This window comes from Ovis canadensis, chromosome 11, assembly GCF_042477335.2.
Source record: "Ovis canadensis isolate MfBH-ARS-UI-01 breed Bighorn chromosome 11, ARS-UI_OviCan_v2, whole genome shotgun sequence".
In the NCBI taxonomy this organism is placed as follows: domain Eukaryota; kingdom Metazoa; phylum Chordata; class Mammalia; order Artiodactyla; family Bovidae; genus Ovis; species Ovis canadensis.
The window spans coordinates 21,078,308-21,098,363 of record NC_091255.1 but is presented as its reverse complement, the minus strand read 5'-3'; the positions used below and the strand labels follow the sequence as shown (position 1 = coordinate 21,098,363).

General features: G+C 38.6%; 1 protein-coding gene across 2 annotated transcripts in view; it reads right to left on the bottom strand.

The window, feature by feature from the left end:
* Nucleotides 1-20,056, bottom strand: part of USP32 (ubiquitin specific peptidase 32) — a 198,125-nt gene that overhangs the window by 76,859 nt on the left and 101,210 nt on the right. For both annotated transcript variants that reach the window (XM_069602726.1, XM_069602727.1), the window contains exons 3-5: nt 19,480-19,585; nt 15,954-16,072; nt 11,792-11,951 (exon numbers count right to left, since the gene is read on the bottom strand). In XM_069602726.1, coding sequence (XP_069458827.1) covers nt 11,792-11,951; nt 15,954-16,072; nt 19,480-19,585 — 385 coding nt within the window. The remainder of the gene's footprint in view (nt 1-11,791; nt 11,952-15,953; nt 16,073-19,479; nt 19,586-20,056) is intronic.

The window sequence follows — 20,056 nt, the reverse complement described above, 5'->3', positions numbered from 1 at the left end:
CCTAAAGAATTCCATGGACAGACCATGGGGTCGCAAAGAGTTGAACACGTCTGAGTGACTAACACACATACATCAAGCAACGGTTTTTCCATGTATTTGTTTTCCCACAATGTGCCACTCCTAGCAGCTCAAAGTTCTTTTCCTTTGTTTTGTCACTTCTCCACAAAATTATCCCTCTTTGCTAAGATGCTATGTAAGCTCAAGCTCTAGCCACCCCTTTGAGTTATTCATCACTAAATGTTCCAGTGCGTAAGTAACTTAGTAAGTAATAAGCAAGCTTATGTTTTTCTGTTTTCTGTCTTTTGTTAGTCTAATTTAAAGGGCCCCACCCAATGAACCCAAGATGAGCAGAGGATAATACTTTTCCTTCCCTGCCCTCCTTACCACAAATCTATGATGTAAGTTGTATCATTATCCCTGTTTTCCATAGACAAAGTAAGAAGTTAAGAGGTTTGCAGACTAAATAAGTGGCTGACTGAACTCTGCAAAGAGATAGAGGAAAACAATGGAATGAGAAAGACTAGAGATTTCTTCAAGAAAATCAGAGATAACAAGGGAATGTTTCATGCAAAGACAGGCACAATAAAGGACAGAAACTGTATGGACCTAACAGAAGCAGAAGATATTAAGATGAGGTGGCAAGAATACACAGAAGAATAACTATACAAAAAAGATCTTAATGACCTGAATATAACCATGATGGTATATGATCACTCACCTAGAGCCACATCACAGAGTGTGAAGTGGCCCTTATGAAGTATCACTACGAACAAAGCTAGTGGAGGTGATGGAATTTTAGCTGAGCTATTTCAAATCTTAAAAGATGATGCTGTTAAAGTGCTACACTCAATATGCCAGCAAATTTGGAAACCTCGGCAGTGGCCACAGGACTGTAAAAGGTCACTTTTCATGCCAATCTCAAAGAAGGGCAAAGCCAAAGAATGTTCCAACTACCACACAATTGCACTTAAATCAAATACTAGCAAGTAATGCTCGAAATCCTTCAAGCTAGGCTTCAACAGTACATCAGCTGAGAACTTTCAGATGTACAAGCTTAATTTAGAAAAGGTAGAGGAACCAGAGATCAAACTGCCAGCATCCACTGGATCATACAGAAAGCAAGGAAATTCCAGAAAAACATCTACTTCTGCTTCATTGACTAAGCTAAACTTTTGACTGTGTGGATCACAACAAATTGTGAAAAAATTCCGAAAGAGATGGAAATACCATACCACCTGCCTCCTGTGAAACCTGTATGCAGGTCAAGAAACAACAGTTAGGACTGAACATGGAACAACAGACTGGTTCCAAATTGAGAAAGGAGTATATATATTATTACCCTGTTTATTTAACTTATATGCAGAGTACATCATGCATAATGCCTGGCTGGATGAATCACAAGCTGGAATCAAGACTGCCAGGAGAAATACCAATAACCTCACAAATGCAGATGACACCACCCTTATGGCAGTAAGCAAAGAAGAACTGAAGAGCCTCTTGATGAAAGTGAAAGGGGAGAGAGAAAAACCTGGCCTAAAACTCAACATTCAAAAACTAAGATCATGGCATCTGGTCCCAGCACTTCTTTCATAGCAAAGAGATGGGGAAACGAAATAGTGATGACTTTTTTTGGCCTCCAAAATCATTGCAGATGGTGACGGCAGCTCTGAAAATAAAAGACACTTGCCCTTTGGAGGGCATCCCTGGTGGCTCAGCTGGTGAAGACTCTGCCTGCAATGCAGGAGACCTGGGTTCGATCCCTGGGCTGGGAAGATCCCCTGGAGAAGGAAATGGCTACTCTACTCACTCCAGTATTCTGGCTTCCCTGATAGCTTAGTTGGTAAAGAATCCACCTGCAGTGCAGGAGACCCCAGTTCAATTCCTGTGTTGGGAAGAGCCACTGGAGGAAGGGATAGGCTGCCCTCTCCAGTATTCTTGGGTTTCCCTTGTGGCTCAGCTAGGAAAGAATCCACCTGCAATGTGGAAGACCTGGGTTCAACCCCTAGGTTGGGAAGAACCCCTGGAGAGGCGAAAGGCTACCCACTCCAGTATTCTGGCCTAGAGATTTCCATGGACTGTGCATGGGTCACAAAGAGTCAGATACTTTCGCTTTCAACTGCGCCTTGGAAGGAAAACATGACAAACCTAGACGGCATATTAAAAAGCAGAGACATTACTTTGCCAACAAAGGTCCGTATAGTCAAAGCTACAGTTTTTCCAGTAGTCATGTATGAATGTGAGAGCTGGACCATAAAGAAAGCTGAGCATGCCAAAGAACTGATGCTTTTGAACTGCGGTGCTGTAGAAGACTCTTGAGAGTCCCTTGGACAGCAAGGAGGTCAAACCAGTCCATCCTAAAGGAAATCAACCCTGAATATTCACTGGAAGAACTGAGACTGAAGCTGAAGTTGAGGCAAAGAACTGACTCACTGGAAAAGACCCTGATGCTGAGAGAGATTGAAGGCAGGAGAAGGGGACGAAAGAGGATAAGATGATTGGATGGCATCACTGATTCAATAGACATGAGTTTGAGCAAGCTCTAGGAGGCTGTAGTCCATGGGGTTGCAAATAGTTGGACACAACTGAGTGACTGAACAACAATAACAAATTATTTCTCAAAATGCAGTTCATGGTCCATCCATATCAGAATTACCCAGCGTTAAAAGTACAGAGCCCTACGGCCCACAGATAAAAAATCTTTGAAGCAGAACCAGTAACCTGCACTTTTAACACCCTCTTCAAATAATTCTAATGCTCAAGATAAAGGCCATTAACTACAAAATAGTGGTTGAACAGTTGATTATTTTGGTATATCCTTCTTACAAGAAATAAGGATACAACAAAATTCAGCTAAGAGGTCAGCAATTAAAAATATTATAAATAAGCGAGAAAATTAAAAGCATAAGTTATTTCTTCAGGTTTTTACCACACACTGCCAACTTATTTCTATAGCCACCAAGGAAACCAACAGGTACATTATAGGAGATAAAATAACTAGTTCAGACAGCTTATTCCATGTAGTGGTTTTTTTTTTTTGACATTTTATTTATTTTTTAAATTAGTATTTATTGGAGTATAGTTGCTTCACAATGTTCAGTTAGTTTCTACTGTACAGCAAAGTGAATCAGTTATATGCATACACACATCTTCTTTTTCCCTATAATATTTAAAGTAGACTGATCTCTATGCGCCTCAAGTTACTGCTAACCAATTTTCTGTAGCTCACATAAGTTTTCTAACCAAAAGTTTTAAAGGGAAGATCTAAAAACAACTATTTTGCAATCTTAAGCAGTTCTTTAAATTGACATATACAATTCATTTCCACTCTAAAAATATGGTAGGTCTTTATATGAACACTTACATACTATGAAGTTGTTAAACTTTATTCAAACATGATGATTTATCTTGGTCCTTCTCCCTCCTATGGGTTTAGTCCTACAATCCTAAAACAACATATTCCTCCTGCTCTTTCCTGGGGAATTCAAATGTTTAAATCAATACTCAGAATGCAGACTTTTGGTTGCTGAAAATTTTCCAACACAGTTCAGTCCAACAACATGCACTGTGGTTCACTAAACTAAGAAAAACTCAAAGAAGAATAGAATATAAGCCTTGTCCTCAAGAGACTTGCTTGTAACTTCTGTTGAAAAACAAAGCCATTTTCAACTGACTTTACAGTAAGGCAAAAAGCATCTTAACTACTTTAATTCAAAAGTAAAGTGTGTAGGAATGCAAAGAGAAAAACTGATTAATTCCAACTGCAGAAAAATGGAGAAGGCATGACAAAAGGGTTATGACATTTGAGTTAGGATTGATGATAAAGCATTTTACTTGTCAAGAACTGAAAGATGGAATGTATTCTTATATGAAGGAATATTAGGAGTGATGGTAGATAGGGTAGCCATGGAAGTTCATGGTATAGTCATGGAATACTGACCAGTGCTCTTTAGTTGAATCTGAGAACATAAGTGAGGAGAAATGGGTATTGAAAATTAAGAATAATAAACTAAGAGACTTAAGAGTCATATTAAGGAGTTTAAAACTTTGTTCTACAGAATATGAAGATTTCTCAAAGGTTTCAAAACAGGGAAGAATGGTTTGTTTTTGCTTTTATGAACACTAAGTAAACAACAAAGGTCCATCTAGTCAAGGCTATGGTTTTTCCAGTGGTCATGTATGGATGTGAGAGTTGGACTGTGAAGAAAGCTGAGCGCCGAAGAATTGATGCTTTTGAACTGTGGTGTTGGAGAAGACTCTTGAGAGTCCCTTGGACTGCAAGGAGATCCAACCAGTCCATTCTGAAGATCAGCCCTGGAATTTCTCTGGAAGGAATGACGCTAAAGCTGAAACTCCAGTACTTTGGCCACCTCATGTGAAGCGTTGACTCATTGGAGAAGACTCTGATGCTGGGAGGGATTGGGGCAGGAGGAGAAGGGGACGACAGAGGATGAGATGGCTGGACGACATCACTGACTCGATGGACGTGAGTCTGAGTGAACTCCAGGAGTTGGTGATAGACAGGGAGGCCTGGAGTGCTGTGATTCATGAGGTAGCAAAGAGTCAGACATGACTGAGCGACTGAACTGAACTGAAGTAAACAAAAACAGAAATGTGTCTTTCATTACTCCTATTATCACACCATAGTCAGGTTAGATAAGTAAGAAAAACTATCATAATGATGAGAGTAGCAAAGAAAGATGCAAGAAATATGGTTGAGTTAAGATTGATAGGATTTAATATGAAGCTTGATAAAGAGAAGTCAAAGGTAACTTCAAACTGGATTACTAGAATTATTAGGTTGGTGCAAATGTAATTCCAGTTTTTGCACTGTTGAAATTTGCCATTTGATTCTGGAATACATCCTTAAATAAATGTGGTTATGTTACATAGCATTTTAATACACATTTCTCACTTTATTTTTTTTTTTTGCTAATGACTTACTACTTGATGTGTATTTTATATTTATTTTAGACTAGGGATATTAGACAAAAAGCAAATTCAAGCAATTTTGTTATTCCAGTTCAAAATGGGTCCTAAAGCAGTGCAAACAACTTGCAATGTCAACAATCCATTTGGCCCAGGATCTGCTAACGACCATACAGTGCAGTGGTGGTTTAAGAAGTTTTGCAAATGAGAAGAGAGCCTTGAAGATGAGGAGCATAGTGACCGGCCATCAGAAGTTGACAACAACCAACTGAGACCAATCATCAAACCTGATCCTCTTACAACTACCCAAGAAGCTGCTGAAGAACTCAGTGTCTACCACTCTACACTCGTTTGGCACTTGAAGCAAATTGGAAAGGGGAAAAACCTTGCTGAGTGAGTGCCTCATTAACTGACAGCAAATTTAAAAAATCGTCATTCTGAAGTATTGTCTTCTCTTATGCCGCTCAACAAAAATGAACGATTTCTCAATTGGATTGTGATGGGTGACGAAAAGCGGATTTTCTACAAAAACTGGAGATGACCAGCTCAGTGGCTGGACTGAGAAGAAGCTCCAAAGCACTTTTCAAAGCCAAACTTGCATCAGAAAAAGGTCATGGTCACTGTTTGGCAGTCTGCTACCCATCTTGAGATGGGTTCCAAGTTGGACATTGACAATCAGCTGGCCCCCTGTCAGCACTTCCTGAGACAAGAGCTATGTGGGCTCCAGTTGAGGAATTTACAATTGCTCTCCGAAATGGAAGTAACAAAAGAAACAAGGTAAACAGCCAGTCTTTTTCTCTTGTAAACATTTTGAGGAAATATAATTATGGCGAAGAAATAATTATGGCAAGGACAGAGGCAAAACCCTTTTTGAGTAAACGACTGAAGGATCTCCACTTCCCCCTTTTTAGGATAAGGGAGACACTATACATTTCCGTAAAGGCTCTTTGGGGTCAAAAGTCAGAGGATAATTCCAGGCCACAGTGAGTCCTGCTCCTCACAGAAGTCTTTGCTTCAAGATTCATCTTGGCTAAAGGGGTGCATGTGCACCCCAGAGGAGAGTCCTGATACAAATTAGCAGGGGGAGGGGAACAAAGCAAGATGATTGGCCTGAAGGAAGACAGAAGCTTCTTACTTTACTCTTTACCTTCTGCCTCCTTGCCTGAATTCGTTTTTAACCAGTCAGGCAAGGACTAGGAAGGGACTCTAGCCTTCACTGCTGGCCCCTGTGGTCCAGTGGTTAGGACTCCCAGTCTGGGAAATTAAGACCTTGCTTCCAGCTATTGCTCGCTGCTGCTTACTGTTAAGCTGCCATTTACTGCTGTGCATGTCTGAAATCAATCTGCTCCACCACAGCATTCTGAATCCTGGTGAAACCATTATATTTGAGGACTATATACAGCAGATCAATGAGATGCACCTAAAACTGCAGTGCCTGCAGCCAGCTTTGGTCAACAGAAAGAGCCCGATTCTTCCCCACAACAACACTCGACCAACTATCACACAACCAATAACTCAGAAGCTGAACGAATTGGACTACTAAGTTTTGCCTCATCTGCCACATTCACCTGATGTTCAGCCAACTGACTACCACTTCTTCCAGCATCTCAAAAACTTGTTTTGCAGTGAAAATGCTTTCACAACCAGCAGGATCCAGAAAATGCTTTCCAAGAGTTTGTCGAATCGTGAAGCAAGGATTTTATACTAGAGGAATAAACAAACTTATTTCTCATTGGTGAAAATAAGTTGACCAATGTTTCCTATTTTGATTAATAAAAATGTCTGAGCCTAGTTATAAAGATTTAAGGGCTTCCCCGGTGGCTCAGACAGTAAAGAATCTATCTTCAATGCAGGCAACCCAGGCTTAGTCCCTGGGTCGGGAAGATCCCCTGGAGAAGGGAATGGCTCCCCATTCCAGTATTCTTGCCTGAAGAATTCCATGGACAGAGGAGTCTGGCAGGCTACAGAGAGTCCATGGGGGTCACAAAAAGAGTTGGACACAATTTGGCAACTAAACAACAAAAGCAAAAACTATACTTGAATTTCAAAAAAGAGAGAAAAAAAAATCATAGGAGGAAGAACAGGATGTTTGCTTTTTTTGACCTATAAATGGACTGAAGTAAGGAAAGGTGTTAGATATGAAATTAAGATGTTAGAATATATATCCAGGAGACATTTATTAAAATGAATATACAGTTTGATACCTCAAGATCAGCAAACTTCATCTAGGTATCATCTGCAAAGACATGAAGGATAAATGAAGCAAAAGAAATGGCTGTAATGAAGCAAAAGCAGTTAAGAATAGAATAGAGTTAAAGGCTGATCAATGAGAAATAACTTAAAACTACAATGTTTCAAAATTAAGGGAGAAGAGAATTTCAAGCAAACAGTCAATAGTACTAAAATGTTGCAGAGGTATTAGTAGGTACAATGAGCCTAGGAAAAAGCCACTCAGTTCAGAAATTAGGTCATTATTTCAGATGAAACAATGCATAAATTCAAGATAAAATATTTTTTAACAAGGCAAAGGTAATGTACTTTTCAGTCAGTTCAGTTCAGTCGCTCAGTCGTCTCCGACTCTTTGCGACTCCATGAATCACAGCACGCCAGGTCTCCCTGTCCATCACCAACTCTCGGCGTTCACTCAAACTTATGTCCATCGAGTTAGTGATGCCATCCAGCCATCTCATCCTCTGTCGTCCCCTTCTCCTCCTGCCCCTAATCACTCCCAGCATCAGGGTCTTTTCCAATGAAGTCAACTCTTTGCATGAGGTAGCCAAAGTATTGGAGTTTCAGCTTCAGCATCAGTTCCTTCCAGTGAACACCCAGGACTGATCTCCTTTAGGATGGACTGGTTGGATCTCCTTGCAGGTACTTTTAGATACCATTAAAAATCCCCAAATCTTCCCAACTGATAAAAAATTAAACTGAAAAGATCATTTTCAAATTAAAATGGAGCCACATAATGGGATAACATTTTTAATATTTTGGTAATAATTTTGACTGATTAAATTTACACAAGCCTGTAATCTTTGATACAGTGCTTTGGAAAACAAACAATAAGCAGCTTATTCAACTTCTATGCAGAGTACATCATGAGAAACGCTGGGCTGGAAGAAGCACAAGCTGGAATCAAGATTGCCTGAAGAAATATCAATAACCTCAGATATGCAGATGACACCACCCTTATGGCAGAAAGTGAAGAGGAACTAAAACGCCTCTTGATCAAAGTGAAAGAGGAGAGTGAAAAACTTGGCTTAAAGCTCAACATTCAGAAAACTAAGATCATGGCATCTGGTCCCATCACTTCATGGGAAATAGATGGGGAAATGGTGGAAACAGTGTCAGACTTTATTTTGGGGGTCTCCAAAATCACTGCAGATGGTGACTGCAGCCATGAAATTAAAAGATGCTTACTCCTTGAAAGGAAAGTTATGACCAACCTAGATAGCATATTGAAAAGTAGAGACATTACTGTGCCAACAAAGGTCCATCTAGTCAAGGCTAGTGGTCATGTATGGATGTGAGAGTTGGACAGTGAAGAAAGCTGAGTGCCAAAGAATTGATGCTTTTGAACTGTGGTGTTGAAGAAGACTCTTCAGAGTCCCTTGGACTGCAAGGAGATCCAACTAGGCCATTGTAAAGGAGATCAGTCCTGGGTGTTCTTTGGAAGGACTAAAAGCTGAAACTCCAATACTTTGGCCACCTCATGCAAAGAGTTGACTCATTGGAAAAGACGCTGATGCTGGGAGGGATTGGGGGCAGGAGGAGAAGGGGACGACAGAGGATGAGATGGCTAGATGGCATCACCGATTCAATGGACATGAGTTTGGGTAAACTCTGGGAGTTGGTGATGGACAGGGAGGCCTGGCGCACTGCGATTCATGGAGTCGCAAAGAGTCGGACACGACTGAGTGACTGAACTGAACTGAAGCAGCATTTGTATTTGCAAAGTGTGTCAGAACTAATTCAACTTGAACCAGCTGACAGAGACTCTCACCTTGACTAAAATTTAGTCCCACTCCTTTGAGCCCTCTTTTCTACTAGGCTCAGAAGTTGGCCCCTTATTCTGACGTTGACCTGTCCAGCTGAATCTTAGCAAAGAATCCTGCTGTATCATCCCCCACCCTTGACACCTGATCAAGTTCCTCATACCCCATATTTAATGAATAAGTCTTTGGCTGGCTTTTAGTAAGAATTCCCCTACCCTTGATGATTTCTCTTAGTAATTTTCCTTCCACTGATCACCTCACCTTGCTCCTTGGCTGTAAGTTGCTTTCCTTATAATATTTGGAGGTAAGACCAATCTCTCTCCATTACTGCAATATGCTACCGCAAAAGTCTTGAATAAAGTTTTGTTTATGGGACTTCCCTGGTGGTATAGTGGATAAGAATTCACCCGCCAGTCCAGGGGACCTGGGTTCTATCCCTGGTTCGGGAAGATTCCACATGCTGAGCAACTAAGACCGTGCGCTATAACTACTAGAGCCCGAGAGCCCGAGAGCCCACATGCTGCAACTAGAAAAAGCCTGAGCACAGCAACAAAGATGTAGAGCAGCCAAAAATAATTTTTTAAAGTCTTGTTTACCATTTTATTAAGTGTCAGAACATTTTTTTCTATAACATGAGTCATTCAAGGAAAGTAATCACATCCTTAGCCAATGATAGAAAAATAATTTACCATACAATTACAAATGAAAGCAAGAGTTCAGCAGAACATCCATATGACTGACAATGATAAAGCTTAAAGTATAAAAAGATTTCCTAATTTTTTATACAAAATGATTTTTTTAAAAAGGCTTTCCTCTCAAAATAAAGACAGTTGTGCTGAAAAAGTAGGAGCATCAAATTAATTGCCTATTCATGCCAGGATTTATGTGTCAGAATTTTTGGTAACAATGGAATAAAAATGAGAGAGAAAGCAGCTGGTGAATAATTAGTAGCCAACTCATAAATTACAAGAAAAAATAAATACAAACAGTGTTTGATACCCAAGGTCCTCTACGTGGTCAACAAATAGACTTATTTAAGGCTTGACACTGAGAGTGAATAAAAGAATAATACAGACTCTCTATGATTTAAGAGAAATGACATGTACAAATAAATAAAATATTATAAATAATTATAATACAAAGATGAAAGTGCTAAGTTCATCCAAGAAGAGTACAAAATAGAATGTTATGAGAGTTCAGAGGAAGGAGAGATGATTTCTCACAGGAAGGCAAGAAAACATTTCATGGAAAGCAAGCAGCATGTGACTTAAATCTTCAAGGATGACTAGGGTTTACAGGGAGAATAAAAGGCAAAGGCAATCCTTCTAGTGTTAAGAAGTAGCATACGCAAAAGCCCAGAGTACATCCATTCTGTAACCACAGAAAAGAACAGTAGAAGTTGACACTTAGGCCTGTGCTGTGGTGGACTCAACAGCATCCCTCAAAAGTTCATTATCACCTAGAATCACAGAATGTGACCTCACTTGGAAATAGGGTCTTTGCAGATGTAATGAATTAGGGCTCTAGAGTTAAAATCATCCTAAACTTAGACTGGGCCTTAAGTCCAAAGAGTGGTGTCTTTAAAAGAAGGGGAGAAGACACAGACACACACACACAGACAGAAGGCTATATGAAAACAGAGGCAGAAACTAGAATTATGCTGCCACAAGTCAAGCAAAGCCTGGGTTCACAAGAAGCTGGGAGAGGCAAGGAAAGATGCTTCCCTGGGATCTTCAGAGGGAACATGACTCTATCAACACTTTGATTTCAGCTTCCAGAACTGTAAGAGCAGATTTCTGTTTTTTCAGTTTATGGATTGTGTTAATTTTGTTACAGCAGCCCTAGGAACTAATATAGCTTGGTTAAGAACAGTTAGTAGAGGGCTGCTGTGAAATAAGTGATATTGACCCCAGTTCTTGCTAATATTTTCTCTTTTGAGGAAATTTCTTTAATTTCCTGAGTGACAGGAATGTCTGATGCAGAGCTCCTAAATCCCTCAGAATTTTCTGGGTGACAGGAATCTTTTGTTCTGATGCCTGAAGTAACTCTCGGTAGGTTCCTGGAAAGGGGCTGGTCACTAGAAAGACCAAACCATACACTAGAAACTTGGAACTTTTAACCCCATTCCTCCCCATTCTCTGGAAAGAAGAAAAGATTTAGAAATACAGTTAATAACTGATAATGCTTATGTAACAAAGCCTGCACAAAAATCCCAAGCACAGGGTCTGGAGAGCATCTAAACACATCTACATGCCAAGAAGGGGGCAACACAGCTCCATGTGGACAGAAACTCCTGTGTGTGGGACCCTTCCAGATTCCGTCCTACGTATCTGTTCACCCAGCTGTTCATCTGTATCCTTTAATACAGCTTTTATTATATAATAAATCAGTAAAAGTAAATGTTTCCTAAAGTTCTAGTAAATTACCAAACCCAAGGAGAGGGTCATGGGAAGTCTCATTTTCAGGTGGTCAGTCAGAAGCACAGGTCACAATCTGGAGTTGGCATCTGAAGCGGGGAGGGCAGGGGGCAGTCTTTTGGGACTGAGACCTAAACCTGTGGGATGGGTCTGTGCTAATCCCAGGCAGACAGTGTCAGAACTGAACTAAAGTGTAGGACACCCAGTTGGTGTCCACAGAGCACTGGAGAATTGCTTGGTGTGGGGGAAAAAAACTTATACATTTGCAGTACGAAAGTATTCAGTGAGTAGACAAAAAAACATTTATCTTTTTCAGTTATGTACTCAAGTCTCCAGCATTCCATGTTATTACATTTTGGAAGAAAAAAAAAGCCACACTGATAATGGGCATATTCTCATATTACCAGGCAACTGTATTAAAAAGTGAACAGAGCACAATAAAATGCCATTACTTACAATGTGTGACTCCAGCCAGAGTTTGGTAGAAAGTGGGAGTATCACTATCATCAGTGAGGGTCACATATACACCTCCAGACAGTAGCCAACGAGAGAAGGTAAAAGCATCTTTGTTCAGAAGAAGCCAATTTCTAAACTTTTCATAGTTTACCTTTTCACCCTAAAATTAAAACAAGAAAACACAGGTTTAGTTAAACTTTAAGGTACCTTACTTGGAACTTACACAATTTTAAATTTGCATTTAATTGACATATACTCCCTTCTACTATCTATAAAGGAAGAATAATCTAAATATCATTATAGGGAAAAAAACTATCTTCAAATATAGCTATTTCAGAATTTCTATTTACATAAAACCTATACGGTAATTGCAAATTATTTTATCAATTCATTAAAGCAGTGAATTTCCACTAAGTCACATTTTATTTGCTAAGGTACATCTTACAATCAGTGTAAACTGCATTTCTTTCAATACTTAATAAAAGCAATTTTTCATTTGTTTTATCCTGCTTCTTCAACACTTCCATTGGTTAGAATTAGCACATTTTAATCAATGTGTATGGAATATGAATAATGTTTTAAATTTCATTGGTAAATTAAAAACTATCCAGGAGTCCCCTTCCAAAAGTCATCACTGAAAACATACATTCACAAGTCAACTAGAATACAAAAAAGAAGCAAGGAGGTTTCTATTTCTTTGCTTTCTTTCCAAGTACTTGTCTTGCTAAATCTGCGGAGAAAAAAAGCGTCCAGGGTGAGAAAAAAACATTATATGGCTGTGTAAGTCAATCTCTTTGACTGGAAGACAAGAGCATGGGCCAGATATTTCTATGAGAAAAACGCAGAAGTAACCCACATAGAAATACAATGAAGAATGACACTCAGGAGCCTAGTAGCTATAATCCTGATGGAGCTATTAAGTGATACAAATAACTTATAACCTAAAAGAGTTGCAGTAGAAATAATTTCTATATTGTTAGTAGCATCCTATTAAGTATAGTAATATGCTTAGCTTCATGGTTTCAGAATATTTAACAATACAATCCAAGCAATCAAGACAACATTGGAGGGACTTCCCTGGTGGTCCGGCAGGTAAGAATACACCTGGCAGGGGACACAGGTTGGATCCCTGGTTAGCGAACTAAGATCCCACTTGCCGAGGAGCAACTAAGCCCATGGGCCACAACTACTGAGCCTGCGTGCTGCAACGACTGAAGCCTGTGGGCCTAGAATCTGTGTTCCACAACAATGAGAAACTGATGCCTCACAACAAAGAAGAGCCCTCACTGGATGCAATTAGAGAAAGTCCACACACAGCAACGAATACCCAGCACAGCCAATAAATAAAAAGACAACACTGGAAGTCTTAGCTTTCTAAATGGAGGACTATAGCACTCAGACTTGCTGCAGGGACATGAGGACACTGCTGCATGTTTAGAGGATCAGACCCATTTTCTTTTTCTATCCACATTTGGTCTACAAAGAGGGTTTGCAGTATAAATTCCACAAGCTGAGGCACATTTTTACACGTTAACATCTCCGACGTTGGGATAAGTCTTAAAATCAATAATAACTGTAACTGGTATTTTTCTATTCTTTATAGTAATACATAAAAGCACATCTTATTAATCAAAAGCGTCTTATATCCAGTGGACATGATGGTTTTAACGGTTTTATGAAGCTAAGATGCTGTTATAAGACACACCTTCATGTACCGCTAAGGAAAAACTGCCCGTTATAATAGGTGCTTCCAACAACTTCCCATACAGTTAACATTTAATGCGTATTTACAATTCCCTAAGCACAATTCTAAGTATTTTTATACTCATTTAATCCTCAAGCAACCCTCAAGCAACAATAAGACATACTATTATCCCCATTTTACACGTGAGAAAACCGAAGCTCTGAAAGCTGTATGTTCAAGGTTATACAGTGGCAGAGATAGAACTGAACCCAAGCAGTCTAGGCTCCAAAGTCTCTGTGCCTGAATTACAAACTATATATACTGCCTGGCAACTTAGTGAAATACAAAGCGACCTCTCAAATCTGCTTGCCCATTAGGATCACTCCATATAACTGGCAGTACTAAAATCCCATCTGTCAAACATGACTTTCTATGTTCTTGAGTCATGGCTCTAAATAAGGAAGCAAAATGGAAATTTTTTATAAACTGTCACAATAGCAGTCTAGAAAAAAACTTCCAGTACTAAAAAAGGCAATTAAAAACAAACAAACTTCTGAAATTGATACATCTTTGAAGAGTAAAATAAAGTATGAATTCCTACCATGAGAATCAACAACCAAAAAAGTTCAATAAGAAAAAAACCAATGTAACTCCTATGTGGATTTCCTTCATCTCAAGTTACTGGAAACACAGCAACTCAAAAAGCAAGAGTGTGGATCACACCACATACCTTACTCAAAAATTATGTAGGTAAATACATCAAATAGTTGAATTAGGTAAAATTAGCCCATTCACAGTCTTTTTTTCCTTTAAACAACCATAAGTACCTAATGATGTAAATAGCTATACACATGAGTATCCCCAAACCTTGGCTTCTCATTTCTTTGATCTCCTCTCTTCCAAAGACCTTGTTCTTCATATAAGACTTCCCTATCCATTTATTACCATACTCATTTCCTTAAAATTCTTTGTTCTAATGTCCCTTTCTTTTATAAGCTGTTCTTAACCGTCCCATAACAGAACACCTACACCTAGTCATCGCCTCCCTATCACCACCTATCTCCTGCAGTCTACTTAATTTTTCTGTACAGCACTAATTATTATCTTAGTATATGTACCTGCTATTGTGCCTAAATTTTAAGAGAACTGGGTGGCTAACCATATTAATCCCCATCTATAAAATAGGGATGTCTGCATAAACCTTATTAAAATGAAAAAAATATACATTCTCCCCTAAAATAAGCAAACCACTTGATATTTCTGTGAAAAATCCAACTTATCAGGCTTGCAAAGATTAGATAACTTTTTTCTTTTTCTAATAAAATTTGGCCAGCAAATTTTAGAGAGGAAAAACAAAAAACATACTCTAGTTTGTCTTAAGGTACTGAAATACCATCACAGCAACTTCCAGTCAATAAGACAACCAAAAATGCAGGAAGACAATCCTTTTAGCACCAAACATGTAGAATTGCTGACTAAAATGTAATACCATAACTACTACCAAAAACTGCTTAGCCAAGTTGAAAAGCAAGAAAGGGAAATGTCCAGGTGCTATCAACACAGAGGAAACTTAAAGCCAGAGTGATGGAAAGCTAAAGCCAGAGAGTCCAAACAGATATCAGAACCAGATATATGCACATGGCTAGAGTATGAATAATCAGTGCTTATATAGTTAGGAAGGTGACTGAACTAAACTGAATAAAAGCTCTGAATAAATCAACAGCAGTGAAAGACTCTATCTGTGAAATGGAAGTGGATCAAATGGCCACAAGAAATTACACAGCATTGAGTGCTGCAGGAAAGGATCAAAACCCTGTAGAAGAGCTTTATTTTGACACCTTTTGGGACTTTTACCATGTGAGCAGACCTCTGAAAAGAAATTAAAGAAAAATTTTCTCTGTTAAAGATACACATTTTCTGTTGTTAAAGTTTTTTTACAATGAAAATATATTATTTATGAAAACAGCAAAATGACCAACTTTCAAAATCCAAATATTTCAGTATGCAAACCAATTAAAAAAATAAATTATATATAAAATGCATTTATGATAAAATAGGCATTGATGGATCACAGAGGTCACCTACTGCTCAAGGCCAATGAGTGCTATTTCTACGTGCTCATGATGAAAAGCAATGAAGAGCACCACAACTTAAGCAACGCTCAGGTGTCTGCAGGATCACCTGTGAGTGCGTGTATGCGTGCTGGTGTGAGAGTGGGGGAGTATGTTTCATTACACCATAAGTAGAGATAGTTGCCTTTACAGTAGAACTGGGAATTTTCAGATTCACAAACACAGCAGAGTAAGTGTTATGGACCTTTGAGTCTAGCACACAAATCGTTAAAAAACTTCAACCATTAAATACAAAAACGTCAAGAATATGCCACACATAAACGTCTGTTCATCACAGCTAAACTCATTACACAACTAAGATTTAATACTCTGTCCACAGGGATGCAACGTAAATCTTTAAATGTACCTCTGAGAAACACTTCCTGAGTGTATCGGGGACTTTACCATCCACCACATGAAGCATTCTTTCCATTTCTTCCCGTATAACATAGCTCCCAGATTCACTTGCAAATAGACTAAAAATGTCTAGGAAAAAGAAATAATGAATTAATTTTATCATAGATTAAAAGTACCCTGGTGGATGTAGGGAGGAAAGAGAAAGGTAACAATTATTGAGTGACCAACCATTTTATAAATATACAATTTACCCCTTAAAAAAAACCAATGCTAATTACAACAGCAATGTGGTATCTTTTCACATACCAAACTTGCAAAAAACGTTTAAGTGTGACAATACAAAGTGTTAGCAATAAACTAAGATAAACTGGAACTCTTATATACTGTTAATGAATATGCATTACTGTAACACCTTGGAGAGTATCTTGCCAAAATGTAAAGATGAAGATTTATGCTAGAAGTTCAATTTCTAGGCAACTCCACCTCCACTTGTGAAAAACTCATACATATCTGCCTGAGGTACAACATACTCTGAAGCAATCTTTGTAATAGCGAAATTTAGAGGGGAAAAAAAGATAAATGTCTACCAACAAAAAAACAGGTAACCTGAGACACACACACAATGAAATACTATATAGCAATTAAAATACAGGAATTAATGTTCCAACATGGTAAATATCAATAATCTTCAGTACAAAAAGCAAACTGAAAAATCTGTATAGTATACCATTTATTTGGCTTGTATACCATTTATTTGGCTTTAATTTTGTAAAAAACAACAACAACAATAACAACAACAAGATCTGGGACAAATATGACACGGCAAGAAATAATAAAGTTGGGTAGAAGAACATATAATGTTTGAAATACTGCTGTTAAGGGTTGAACTGCATCTGCCCAAAAGATATGCTGAAATCCTAATCTCCAACTACCTGAGAATTTGAATTTATTTGGAAACATAGGTGATAGAAAGAAGAGACATTCTATTCCTCTGAAGGCCCACTGGGTTCCTTGCCTGCCCACCCACATGCCAGGGCTGATTCCGTTAGGGGGGATATTTGCTGGAAGGCTCTGACCATCTGTTACGCATTAAATTATATCTCCCCCCTCCAAAGAAAATGTTGGAAGTCTTAACCCCAGTACTCATGAATGTGACTTCATTTGAAAAAGGGTCTCTGCAGATAAAATCAAATTAAGATGAGGTTATTAGGTTGGGTTCTAATTCAATATGACTGAGAAGACAGAAACAGTGGAAAGAAACCATGTGATGAGATAGTGAGAGATTGGAGGGAAGCAACTGGCAAGTCAAGGAACACCAAGCATTGAGGGCTACCATCAGAAGTTAGGAAAAAGGAAGGATTCCTCCATGTAGATTTCAGAGGGAACAAAACTCTGCTAATATCTTAATATTGGACTTCTCCTGTACAATTGTGCTCATATCACACGCTAGCAAGGTAATGCTCAAATCCTTCAAGTTGGGCTTCAGCAGTACGTGAACCAAGAATTTCCAGATGTACACGCTAGGTTTAGAAAAGGCAGAGCAACCAGAGATCAAATTGCCAACATTTGCTGGATCATGGAGAAAGCAAGGGAATTCCAGAAAAATACGTACTTCTGCTTCAGTGACTACACTAAAGCCTTTGACTATGTGGATCACAACTCAGCAACTAAATAACAACACAAATTTGTTGTTCATTGTTGAGTCCAACTCTTTGTGACACCATGGACTGCAGCAAGCCAGGCTTCCCTGTCGTTTACTATCTCCTGGAGTTTGCTCAAACTTAGGTTCATTGAGTCAGTAATGTTATCTAACCATCTCATCTGCCACCCCCTTCTCCTCTTGCCCTCAATCTTCCCCAGCTTCAGAGTCTCTTCCAATGAGTTGGTTCTTCACATCAGGTAGACAAAGTATTAGAGCTGCAACTTTAGCATCAGTCCTTACGATGAACAATCAGGGCTGATTTCCTTTCGGATTGACTGGTTTGATCTCCTTGCAGTCTAAGGGACTCTCAAGAGTCTTCTCCAGCACCACAGTTCGAAACCATCAATTCTTTGGCGCTCAGCCTTCTTTATGGTCCAACTATCACATCTGTACATGACTACTGGAAAAACCAGAGCTTTGACTATAAGGACTGTTGTTGGCAAAGTGTTGTCTCTGCTCTTTAATACACTGCCTACTCATTTCACTTGATAGCAAGGTAATGCTCAAAATCCTTCAAGCTAGGCTTCAACAATACATGAACTGAGAACTTCCAGATGTACAAGTCGGATTTAGAAAAAACAGAGAAACCAGAAATCAAATTGCCAACATCCACTGGATCATACAAAAAGCAAGAGAATTCCAGAAAAACATCTACTTCTGCTTCACTGACTATACCAAAGCCCTTGACTGTGTGGATCACAACAAACTGTGGAAAATTCTTAAAAGAGACAGGAATACTAGACCACCTTACCTGTCTCCTGAGAAATCTGTATGCAAGTCAAGAAGCAACAGTTAGAACCGGAGATGGAACAATGGTTTGGTTCAAAACTGGGAAAGGAGTATGTCAAGGCTGTATGTTGTCACCCTATTTATTTAACTTATATGTAGAGTATACATGCGAAATGCCAGGCTGGATGAATCAAAAGCTGGAACTAAGGATTGCCAGGGAAAATATCAACCACCTCAGATATGGAGATGATACCACTCTAACAGCAGAAAGCGAAGAGGAACTAAAGAGTCTCTTGATGAGTGACAGGAGAGTGAAAAAGCTGATTTTTAAAACTCAACATTCAAAAAACCAAGATCATAGCATCTGGTTGCATAGCTTCATGGTAAACAGATGCGGAAACAGTGGAAACAGGGACAGACTTTATTTTCTTGGGCTCCAAAATCACTGTGGACAGTGACTGCAGTCACAAAAGGAAAAGACACCTGCACTATGGAAGAAAAGCCATGATGAACGCCTACAGAAATACGTACGCGTCAAAAGTGTTTGGTTTTCTCCTGTTAATCTGTCTCACATCAACTTAATTATTAAATCAGCCAAAGAACCTAGAAACGAAGTTTTTTCTGCTCTTTCAGAGTACTTTATTCCTTCTTACTGTCAAGCAATATTCTTCTGCTGGTTATATTATACTTTGTTTATGATAATTGCATCAGTTGATGGGCATTAGGATTGTTTCATTTTGTGACCATTATGAACGTGCTGTTATGAACTTTTTTTAAATGAATATATGGTTTCAATTTCCTTGGGTATATATCTAGGAATGAAATTGAAAACTCAATGTTTAACAGTTTGAGAAATTGCCAGTTAGTTTTCCAAAGTGGCTGCATTACCTATCTTACACTTGAGTGGTATCTCATTGTAATTTTAATTTACATTTCCCAAATAACTACTTATGTTTAACATTTTTTCAAGTGCTTACTGGCTATTTGTATATCTTCTTTGAAGAAACATCAATTCAAATCCTTTGATAGTCATCAAAATTTTGAGGTATATTATTCTGTACATAAATGTAGTATTTTAACATTTTGAGATAATGAAAGTACTTACATTTTGCTTTCTCTTCATCTCTGCCTCTTGTAAGAAGGACAAGTCCAACTATTAAGTTATTGAAGTGCAGTCCTTTGGATGTTCCACCAAAAGAACAGTAAATCACCTAGGAGAAAATAAATGGTAAAACCAACCTTAGACATTTCAGTTGTTGAGGAATTTGAGGCTGGTATCATCACCTTTAATAAATCTTATCTCCATCTCTAAACAAGGTCCTGGTAAACTCCAGCGCAATTATGTTAAATTTCTCCCTCTTCTTCCTCCTTTATACCTTGTTATCACACTCAATCAAGAATATACTGTGTCCATCCTGAAGTATATGTATCACTGGCTGACACACTGTATTTTCTTTCTCTTGAGAGTCCTCATCAAAGTCCAAAGAGATAAGTTTTTTTCCTTCAATAGTCCCATAATGTGATAAGAATTTTGATCAGAGAATCTCCTTCAACTTCTGTTAAATGTCTACACATCATTTTGATTTGAAAAATCAACATTCTGTAAGTGGATGTTCAGAAATACAATGGCGATTATACTACAATATATAAATGCACCTAATTAACATGCTGCACACCTTAAA